Source organism: Colossoma macropomum, unplaced genomic scaffold (assembly GCF_904425465.1).
Source record: "Colossoma macropomum unplaced genomic scaffold, Colossoma_macropomum, whole genome shotgun sequence".
Taxonomy (NCBI): Eukaryota; Metazoa; Chordata; class Actinopteri; order Characiformes; family Serrasalmidae; genus Colossoma; species Colossoma macropomum.
This window is the reverse complement of record NW_023494803.1, coordinates 36,109,220-36,121,089: the sequence shown is the minus strand read 5'-3', so window position 1 is coordinate 36,121,089 and position 11,870 is coordinate 36,109,220. Positions and strand designations below refer to the sequence as shown.

Here is an 11,870-nt window from a genome sequence, read left to right as displayed (position 1 = left end):
CAATCCCCATAAATCATTAAGACAGCCTCCTTGCTGGGCAGTTATGGAATGTCAAGGAAGAAAAATTGTATTGAAAATTAGCAGACAATAGACGCTGACAGCAACAAAGCTAACAATTTCAACAATATCACCCCAGCCTGACATGGCAGTGAAAATACTACGCTTTGCAGCACAGTCTGTTAGACACTTGTTCTATTTTCTTATCTCAGAAAACAACACCAAAAGCTTGTCATTTTGAAAAAGAAGAAAAAAGAGAGAACATGAAAAATGTATTTATGTAAACAGTGCTTTCTGATTCATGTATTTGCTTTTATTAATGCGATACAGCCATTATATTGCTCACCATTAATTATCAATTGTACATAGAAAAAGAACTGAACTATGTCAATAAAATAGTTTACTATTTCTTTTGTGGCTCGTCATAAAGCAAATGATTGTGTGTCTTGACGTATTTTGTTTGGTGCTATGTTAGCATATAAACATCACAAATCTATAATTGTACATTATCCTTAAATCCTTTTTTCACATGTGCTCTGCAAAAGGAGAAGAATACGTGAATCCTGTTCAATTAGTCCACCATTACTAATGACATCAAGCATTACTTAATCAGACCACCACACTTATTTAATTATTCAGTTCACAGCTGGACTGTTCTGGAAGCTTTTAGGATTATGTTTTGAAGTTATGCATATGTTAAGTTATGAATTGGTAATACCAGAACCAGTTTGTGTATTGTGCTAGTATATATGTTCAAGAGTCAAGTGTGTACATATATAACACTCATAATAAACTATAGTTACAAAATTCATATCCAAAGTAAAATCCAAATTTTGAAGTAGTAATTTTTAAGCTGTTATGCACATGCCAAGAAAACTTCTGTATGAAGCAATATGACTCTGTTTAAAGGAGAATTCCACCAAATTTTCAAAATTTCTGCATGATTAAATCGTTAAGCTGTAAGCAATGTCATTCAGTGTGGTTTGGTGGTTTGGTGAAATGCTCCGCACTAGTGTGAAGTACTCTGTACCTACCAAGTAAGAATTGTTCACAGTGGTGGTGATAGGAACCAGACATCTAAAGTGAATAATAAGTGTTTAATGTCTCCAAAAGTTACTTCACAAAAAGTTGTCACACGAAATGGTTATGAATATGCTACGAGACATTTTTATGCTAAGGTTTTGGTCTAAAACGTACTTTTCAAAACACGTTCATGGTGGAGAGGTACATGCAGGGTGCTCAAAGGCAAAGTCTAAAAATATAAACTTTTTTAAATTTACCATTAGCAGTTTAGGTTCTGGGTAATACATAAAATGGCTATATTTGCACTATAGACCCCTAGATCCTCTCCTTGTACCATCATTGTAAAGGAATCTGAGTTTCTCTACACTGCACCACTTTACATCAAACCACTCTGAAGGAGTTTTGTTTATTGAATAATGCAGAAATTAAAAAAATGGTAGGAATTCCCCTTTTGCTTCTATTGTTAAATTCTACCCTGAAGGTGAAAAGAAGGAAAGGACCACACAGAAGAGGTGTTTCGACTTACATAGAAAGTGTATTAAAACATCAAAATGACATTCATATTTCAAACTGTATGCAAAACAGGTTTAGGAGAAAAAAAAATGCAATGAATCAGTCTTAAATTCCAGAGTAAATTCATGCAGCTGAAAATACTGTACAAGTAAATGTACAAGAGAACAGTTCATCACCTCATACGAATGCCTTTCACCTTCCATGAGCCAGTTTCTTTGATTAATTGCTGAATGTCCTCAAATATTTCTCCATTGACAGATCATCGGTGTCATACACAGTGAGTTCCGTAACGTCAGTGCTTTGGGGCTCCGTCATGTCCGGCGCTTTCGGAATTATACAAGCCAAATACGCCCCTGAACTCTAATGGCTTACTAGAAACAAATCGACACATTACAGCTACATGACGATGGAAAAGCTTACAAAGATACATCAAATATTTGGACCCGACATTAAGAGGCTCAGCTAATCAATTAATTATGGATGCATTATTTTGCTGTGGTACTTTTATTCCATGGTCTGGTTAAAAGAAATGTCTCTGATGAGATCCTATGATGAGCTGCTAGGATAGATATATAAACCTATGATAGCAAAGGTCCATTTAAGGAGGCACCTCTAACAAGAAGAGTGGTATAATATACTGATAATAAGCGAGTGCTCAGAGACACCGTTTAAAACATGAAGGAAAACAAGCATTCAATTTGAAAAGAAGCATAAGCATAAAATAATCAATATGTATAACTTTCAGTTATGCACAAACGATCATGGCTTTTAGTTGGGCTGCAATATGGCTGATGAAACCTGTGAATCTTCTTTTCAAATTGAATTTCAAATGATTGCATGAATGTCTGAATGATATCTTGTGTTAGACATGTTGTTTTCACAAAAAAAGAACAGAAAAAAGGAAAAGGAACACAAAAATAAGACACAATATAGAAATACATTGGTTGAGACATGATGCGCACTTTATGTAGTCATAGCTTTGAAAACTGTAATCCAAAAAAATCTTTTTTGCTCTTTTTCAAAGTATTCATGACATAAAACCTACATAACAGCATGTTTGCCGGTATACATGGCATACATAAACATAAAGGACTGTATGCTTTTAAAGCATTTACATAATAACTTTCATCGTTAAGCTGCCGTTTGTCTCCCCTGAAAAGAAAGTTTCTATAAAGCACACCTCTCTCTAATCTCAGAGCAACAAACAAATCAAGTTTTCTGGAATGACAGTCACTCATTTCTCCTCCGTGGATGGTAAACGTCAGGAGGTTTTTGGGCCAATCATCTGGAGTGTCTGGAATAAACTTTACAAAAAATATGGCTATTTTTTCTTGAAAATCAGCACCAGCTGGAAAAAAACAACAAAATAAAATAAAACGAAAATAAAAGGTCACACTTCATATTGATGAATGACCCAGGAAGACCGAGGGAGATGTAGGGGCAGAACAAGCTCTCTCCGCACTGTAACTCTGCCAGCACCGATGAAATTTCTTCACACACTGAGAGAACGCGAAGCACCTTGCCGTAAAAGTTCTTACAAAAAGTAAAAAATTATAAAAGGTGCTTATCTGGTTGGCCTCCAGCAATAGTTCCACTGTTCAAACATGCCAGTCTCTGCTGTGGGAACGGTCTCACTTTAGGCCGGTGTGCCGCCTCCAGCTCAGCACAGCTTCAGTCCAAAAACCTCTGGCAGGCTTTTTTCCAGCGGCAGGCTGTGCACCACTGGTCCCGGTGCTCGATGCCGTACACCTTCCGACACTTCTTAGCTTCCCCTCGAATCCTTCTGTATGTATGAAAGAAGATTTTGTGTTACATATATGTTGTTGCTGTCAGACTACAACCTCATCCATCTCCAAAATGCAGGAGAAGGAAATACATTCTTAATTTTCAATGTAAGCACATGTAAAGGCAATTTTTGACTACTTCTATTAGTCCAATCATCATGAAATTTTCACATAATGTAAAGGACTGGTGGAGTTTTCAAATGACACATGACAATATATGAATAGTGATCTTCTGCCGGAAACAAACTAAAATATGACAGAAGTATGTCAACCGTAGTAACTTATTTTCACTTTTCAAAATCAATAAAACGCAGTTTGAGCAGGGGTACCCAAACTTTTGCATACAACCGTATATATACAGTTGCAGAAACAAACTAACAAACAAACAAACAAACAAAGATCCCCATAAGGGATAAAATACATTGGCTATTAATTTGGGAACATCTTGTCTCTTATGAAATCCTAATTTTTGTAATTTAGCTTAAAAAAATATACACATTACATAAACAACATACACACACACACACACACATTATATATGTATATATATATATATATATATATATATATAAACATACATATACATATGCGTGTGCATATATTGTTTATATATACACATATATATACATACATACATTCATATATATATATATGTATAGGAAATGGAAAACCATATATTGAAACTCTTTCAGCCAAAGGTAGTTTAACCACCAGAAAGGTTTGAGTGCTGATGATTGGCGACATCAGAAATGATTCATTACTCCAATAAGTTTTTTTAAAAAGCTTATTGCAAAGGAACAAAGCAAATAGGCTTTTGATGGGCAATGTAAAAAGCACAGAACCAAGGACAGTTAAGAGAAGCACTAACCGCGTGACGCAGTGGCTTCTGGGCGGTGACAGACTGGCAGGGTGCGGCCTGGAGGGGGCACTGTGGTTCTGGAGCCACTGCTCTCCTACGCTGACGGAGCGACGCCGGAATGATGTTCCCTGGAGAGAAACAGAATGACAGAGATTGACCTCAGTGTCACAACACATTACAAGAGATCATATTGGAGTTTCAAATTATGCATAATGCTAATTAATTTTCAGTGGCACTTGCACAGATTTCAGCCACAACAGTGAAATTTAAGCAATAAAAAATCTGTAATGCTTTCATATGTTGAATAAAAGACACTCGAGGTGTACGTGTGCCTTTGTAAACTGTAAATGGAAGTGCGGATGAATGAGCACGTACAGTACAGTATGTACCCTAGAATCAACACTGTTGTCACGTGCTTACACAAAGAAAAACATGAGCCAGAGATTCACAGATTTGTGCACTAGGTGGCACTGTTGTATCACAATAACTAACTGGAAGTAGAACAAAGGCAAAACAAACATTTGCTGCAATTCCCAATGAGAAAATGTTACTGTAATATCTTTCTCTCAAGACTATGTACCACTCAGGCTGGCAAACATATGAGGTAAATGTGAAAACAGCCTAAGACATTTTAATTTGGCATCAACAAATAAAAAATAAGTCTTTTAGGCTGGGTCCTGCTTTCTATCTATGAAGCCAAAGAGCACAGTACACAACAACACTCAATAATGCAAAAGGCAGCACGTCCACTGTGAGTCATATCAGGACACTCCATCACGCACGTACAACAATTTCACATCACAAATTTCTCAACAAATCAGAGAGAGGAGTCACTAACCTGTTTGCTCTGGTGCCCAGTGAGGGGAGGAGTCCAGCGAGAGGTGGCAGGCACAGGCACGGGTTTGCACTGAGTTACCCGGACTGGCGGAGGAGCCTGGACAAACAGCACGAATTCAGAAATCAGGTCAAGGATGCCTCATCACATCGATTGTGACCAAATGAGACCCAACTGAACTGCATTCATTCACAGCATGAGAAAATAAAGCAGGAGATGTCACCACTGCTAAGCCTTGATCAAACGCAAGGTTTTTAGGAGTGCTAAGTGGAAATCATTTACATGAAAAAAATGTCAAGCATCCTACCTGGTATGAGTGTTCAGAGTGGACCTGCCAGAAGCTGCCAGGCGCAGACTGGCTGAGCGGGCTGGGCTGGAGAGTGTCTGGTGTAGGAGGAGAAGATCTCAGCTGGGTGGGGCTGGAAGGAGAACCGCAGAGAGAGCGCGGTGCACCACAGGCAGCTGGAACTGCGCTCTGCTCCACGTCCTGGTAGATCTCGGTGTAGTAAAAGTCTTCTTCCCTCTGCGAGTGCTCCTGTTCGCCATTTTGCCTGCTAATCAAGCAACGAACGGTGAGATGTAGAGGTGCAAACCTCAGACCTCAGTGTGATTCAAATACGATTCTTTGGGAAGAATCACAATTTGATTAAATTAGATTATGACTTAGAATTATTTTTTAAATACTCAAATGTTTATATGACTGGAACACATGAAATACAGCATCTCTTTTTATGCTTGAAATTAGTGCACACTTTATTACACATTCGCAGAACAGATTATAATTTACTCTAAAATATCAGCAGCTGAATCATCACCTTCAGATCAAAGCATTGGTGCATTTTGAAGAGATTTAAGTCATTCAGAATCTCAGTTGAGCTCTGAATGAGAGTTGACTGTAGTGAAAGTTTGTTACCTACCTCAGATGAAGCGTGCGAACATGCCGTTTGATGCCCACAATGGAAGTCAGTATTTTGCCGCAGTTTGGCCACAGGCACCTGTATGCCACCTTCACTGAGTTCTAAATGAAATAAAGCAAAAAGGACCCTAACTTAGTCTCACCAAAAGTCTAGAAGATGAAGCTCAAAGACAGAAAAACATAGAAAATCTAGGAAAACCTCTCCAAATTTTTAAGCCCACCTTGCGTTTCCTTGGTGCTGGTTCATCAAACAGCACGTTTTCCATCTCCATGTCCAGTCCCTCATCTACTGGAGGGCCCTGGGCCTTATCCGACTCTGCCATAGGTGGAGATGGGGCGGGGCTATTGTTTCCATGGTCAGCGCTCCAGTAACCACCGTCAGACACTTCACTGCTTCCACAATCTGTCCCACCTGAGGCTGTGCATTAGAAGAGAGTCTTAGTAATGGCACAAATTCATTTCTGTATATGGACACGGTAAATGGTACATTTTAAAATTAACAATGTCTACATGCTATATCAAATACTTATATTTCAATACTCCATGATATGGACCCTATAAGCCTCTTGTGGGCAACTAACCTGGTCCTAATTCCCCCTGAATGGGGCTTTGGATCATTGGGCTGCAGGAAAGGCTGGTGAGGACCATAGCAGCCATGATTTCATCCATGTCCACAGTTTGATGGTTCCTAAAGTTATAAAGCAGAGGTATGAGCCCATCCATAAAAATAAAAAAAAGTTCAGATTCATGAAAACAATAGATTTGTACAACAGACATTAGTAGAATGTACCTCTTTGGCACATCAATTGAAGAAGAGACAGAGTGAGGGGGGCTGGCTGTGGGAGTCATCCACACGTCCTCCAGTTTCCGGTGGACGTGCTGATTGAGCTGTGGTACAAAGATAGATACCTCGTTGTCCACGTGGTTATGCTGCTCCACAACACCTCCGCACTCTTGACCACCACAATGCACAAACACCTGAGTCAGAGAGCATGAGGTAACAGATTAGATGAACAACATTACAGAGAAAAAACAAAGACCGTTACTGATTGAGTCTTGCATTTTTTGCATCAGATGGACTTTTCATTCCTACTCACCCTCTGTCCTGGATACAGTTTGACCCTCTGAAGGCCGTGCACCCCTGCTCCAAACCCAGAGATCACTGGACCCCCATCATGGTCTCCATTTGCTCCCACATCCACCAGACCGTCTGCAGAAGAGCTGCAGACCAAAGCTCCCAAAGGAGAGCGCTTCCCTAACCTGCTCTTAGGTAGCATTGTGGTTACCAACACGTTGTATATTCACTCCTGCGGGAGATTAGCTCCACTAATCAAAGGACGGAGTGGAAAGCTGGGAAGAGAAAACAGAAGGATGATTAGTTACTTCAACCGTTACAAAAAAAGGTCCATTGTTGTCCATTTTTTTAGATTGACCCGAAGAGTAAGGGCATGTTTGTACGCTAAACACATTCACAACAATACGCCTGGCCTATTATAAGTATTGTTCAAGTGTGAAATCAACTTTACGCAAAGATTTCATACATTTTGTTGGTTCTTCTCTTATGATGCGCCAGTGATGACACAACTGCATGACAACCAATGAGCAACGGTGCTGCTCAACAAATACTGGTCAAGGTGGGTATTTTGCAGCCAACTTTGTATGAGCTGACTTGTTTTAATAACAGTGTTATAATAATAATAATAATAATACTAATATGACACATTTATGAACTACGTCTCAAGTTCATTCAGCCCCATTCAGTTCCTCTCCATTCAAGCCGTTGCTCTCCATGGGGAATTGAGGCAGGTGACTAGCTGATGAACAGAAAGAGCACTGCTCAAAATAGAAAACAGTGCAGAATCTAGTAATTTTGGTCTAAATGTACACGACTCCCACAGATCGCCTGGCCTCACCTCTCATTACAACCTGTTGCAGCTGAGAACAGCAATCAGGCATGCAGCCACTCACTGGGCAAGTATTTAGACATGATGATGCTAAATGATGCAAAATCCGAAAGACTACGCGCGAGACTCTGACTCATCAGTCCATGAGATGAAACTGCTTTAAACCGCCTGTGGATGACACCACTGAAGTTTGTATCCTGCAGTTTTGGTTACTGCTATGGCCATTAAGGGCCCAACCAAGCCAGAACATTCAAACACCATAACACTCAAAGGCACTGGTAAGTGTTAGTGGGCCATTATCAAAAACTGGTTTTAGGTTTCCTCTGTTCCAGTAAAGACTGATTCACCAGCACAACTGATCGTAATAGAATTTTCCACGGTTGCAAAACATGCTGCATTTCTCCTGTTGCAGCAGTGCAGAAGGTGCAAAAGCATTGCAGAAAGACGTCAGTGCCTTATCCCAGGTCAACTACTGTTACAGTTTTAGTTATACTCAACCATTTAGGAACATATACATCGCTAATTACAAAAGAAATGAGAAACAATTACAACTTGAGTTGTAATTACAATGCAATAGCAAGCACTTAGACAATAATGGGGTTTTAAAAAATCAGCTGCTGCCATAAGTTTCAGATATCAGGTCATATGGCCTACATGAACTTGAAGGCCACTGAAAGTAAAAGCAGCAACACCTATCAACGCGCTTTAAGAAAGTGGGTGTGGACATGTGGAACACCTGTCTGCTCCCTAACAGGATATTTAGTGGATAACAGATATTGAGACAATGTTTTATCGCTAGCGTGATAAATTACGTCACAAACCACTTTTCTGAGCACACTGTTGATATCATCAATGCTTAACACTCACTAACTGCATGTTTTATTACAAAGAGAGCATAATTAGCCATCAGGCCTGGACATTTTTTCCAAATTCAATGCTTTTTTCGACCTTTTTATGACATGAACACAAGAAAAATAATATACTTTTCACCACACAACAATGTATACAAACTTTAAATGGCACATATTCATGCCTTTTTTATTCAAACAGTGCTCTGCTTCTGACCACAGGCCCACAGCCTGGATACATTTGGTCAGTTGACTCTTCTGAATTTGTTTAACGTACATGATGACTCTTTTCAAACCAACCATCTCAGATTTAAATACCTATAATATTAAAAATTAAGACATTTCCAGATATTTTATCACTGTTTAAAAAAAATCTTTGGGACTTTATAATACTTTATAAGGATCCGCAGAAACTTTGGTCCCGTTTGATTGGACACAGAGCAGCGTACTGTGCAAAAAAGTCATTGTACAGTTTTAAAAACTGGGTCATTGCCGGTGCAGTGTCTGTTCTACATGGGCAAATCTCAGAAAAACATTAAATGCAATGTTACATATGTAAATTATGTATATTTTGAATGCTTTATTTTTTGCCATGTTGCCCACCACTAATTATAGTTGTGGTACTTGACTAAGAAGTCCAAAACAAGCCACATACCACAATGATCAACTCAAAGGAATTCCCTTCCTAACTGACCCAGCCAAACCGTGCAAATTGTGGACCCCCCCAACCCTCACCCCTCAACTCCCCAAACACACAGTTGTTTCGCAGCAGTCTCTGTGGCTATGCAAATCAGGGTGTCCCTAATTCTTCCCCACCGACAGCCCATGTGTAATTCAATCATATATTCAATAAATAAAATGATCAAAACAACACTTTAAGAGGAGGCAGTGAGCTAAAAGTGCACGTAGGACATTTTTCTAGGTCCAGACTGCACTGTTCTTCAACAGTTTATAATATATAACATGTGGTATTAAGTTACAGGTTGGCAACAAAGCAACGCCACCCTCAGTGATATGGGAGTTAACAGTTAACTGAACTGAAGCGTTTGGCCCATATGCGTGTGTTGGGGCCAGTGACGTCATCAGCACACTTCCAGCAGCCCAGCGAGCCGTTTAATCCTCCATAAATGTATCAGGAAATATACATACATTTATACCCGTATATACTCGGAGAACGACGACGGCACAGCTGGAAATATTCACAGCAAAAAGCAGCAGTGAATGAAAGAGCCTCTCCTGCATGAGTCCAAACACTCATTCACTCAGTCCAAAGCTCTCTGCTCACTAATGCTGCTTAACTATACTTCAGGGTTGTATTTTTAGTTAAGCAGACTTGTGCCGCCGTCACCACTACCCGAGCAAGTTTATTCCACGCACAAATCAAATGTTTACACATAATAGGACTTTTTTTTCTTGGTATGCTGTAAGATTCAGATCACACATCCATTTAAAGTCAACTGTTGAATGGATATACGCGAGAAACACGAAGCAAGCAGCCTGTGCATTTTGTATTTTACCATCTTTTAGAAAGAGCATTTAGTTATGGTCTCAATGAAGGACAGCCCCTCTTTGCCTGTATATCCACAATCAAGCAGTCGGACAAATTCTATGAATTAGTTTCACTCAGTTAGTTAAACAAACACAGACATAAGCTGACGATCCATTCGATTACTGTACGATAAAAGCAGCAATATTCAGACAAATACAGCAAAACTTTCAACAAACAAGCGCGTACCTACCTTTGCAGTCATCCAACACACCCCCTTTTGCTCTCAGCTTGCTCTGACCGGCTGTAACTTGAAAAGGCTCTTTTCAAAGCCCACCAAGTGGAGCTTTGCGCATGCTCAAAAACGCGGCCTGGATTTCTCGCAGCGGGACGGGCTTCCTAGATCTTCCACGCAAACACGGCGACGTTTGTTGCCGTGTATATTGCTCGATACCGCTAGTTTGAGGTTCGAAGTTGTTTATGTGATATACTGAGGCTGATAAAAGCGCAGCGTTTGCGTCTTTGTCGTCGAATTGTACTGTATGTAGGTGAAATCCGCACCGGCATTTGAATCTGCCCCCCTCCAGCTCCTGTAGTAAACAGCCCGACCATGTGGTGAGGAGCCCAGCGCTCATTGGCTAATATCTGTTTTCCAAGACACACGCCCTACAAATCCAACTTGTTTACGCCGGAGTGGAGGAGGAAGGCAGAGGCAAAGGAACACAATGGACATCGTTTTAGCAAAGACGTGCATTTTCGCATTATCCCACTGTGTGTTTATGGCATGCTCACCGTATGCTTGCTGCAGCAGGCAGGAGGCAAATAAATCAGAGTTACAGAGCACCGACTGCTGCTGCTCACTCGGCCCAGTTATTTAGGAATGCAGTTCTCAGTTTTAACCACAGTCACTGTTCGTGTTCATGAGCACGACTTTAAAAGTAAAGAAGTATGCATTGGGTTTCAGTGCACAAAGTCTGGAACCACTGTTATTGTAGGATGCAATGCAAAAGCTCTTCGGTTTCAGCCACAAGTTGCACGGCTTATTTGCATTATAATGAAAAAACTATATATTTGGATCAATGCATATACAAAACGCTGTAAACGCTGCAGACGTGCGAGGAGAGCGAGACAGAGAGTGCCTATATATTTGTGCATGTGATTACATAACACACTCCTGGGGCTCCGCGCGTTGTGATTGGTGGATTCGACGTGACGCGCCCGCGTTTCAGAACAGTGTACGTGCAGCGGAACATGCGGCTCGAGCGGAGCACAAAGCTCGTGCTGCACGTCTCACAGTTACGCAGTTAGTTGATTCAGTACAGGAACCGATTCATTGAAGCTGATCGTATACGATGAACCGAAGCCAGGTTTAGAGATTCATTGACTCAACTATTAAAGGGGAATTACACCGATTTGTACAAATTTCTGCATAATTCAGTCGCTCAGATGTAAACAAAGGCATTTAGAGTAGTTTGATGAGAATGGCTCATTAGCAATTTGGATTTTTTTTACAGTGGTAGTGATCGGAACCAGGGGTCACAGGATTGACAATGAAGCCATAGCTGTTTTTATTTACTATACAAAATGACTAGTAAACCTACCTTTTTGGTTCACCTTGGAGACGTAAAGTCAGACAGTAGCTCATCTGTTGCTGCACAGGTTGTGTTGGTCATCTTCTAGTCATTCATCAGTGGTCACAGGATGC

The 11,870-nt window shown here is 40.3% G+C and overlaps 1 protein-coding gene across 3 annotated transcripts; it reads right to left on the bottom strand.

Moving 5' to 3' along the window:
* Positions 1-1,533: 1,533 nt before the first annotated feature.
* Positions 1,534-11,260, bottom strand: znf395a (zinc finger protein 395a). Of its 3 annotated transcripts, none has more exons than XM_036592893.1 (10): positions 10,415-11,260; positions 7,025-7,277; positions 6,718-6,905; positions 6,509-6,615; positions 6,149-6,345; positions 5,929-6,029; positions 5,319-5,565; positions 5,015-5,110; positions 4,186-4,304; positions 1,534-3,316 (listed from the first exon to the last, which is right to left on the bottom strand). In XM_036592893.1, exons 2-10 carry the CDS (start codon positions 7,202-7,204, stop codon positions 3,205-3,207), a joined length of 1,347 nt encoding a protein of 448 aa, XP_036448786.1. In that variant the 5' UTR covers positions 7,205-7,277; positions 10,415-11,260; the 3' UTR covers positions 1,534-3,204. The 3 variants fall into 3 exon arrangements, with proteins under 3 accessions (XP_036448786.1, XP_036448785.1, XP_036448787.1); XM_036592892.1 differs by having other exon boundaries at positions 10,419-11,256; XM_036592894.1 differs by having other exon boundaries at positions 5,319-5,562; positions 10,419-11,256.
* Positions 11,261-11,870: the final 610 nt, after the last annotated feature.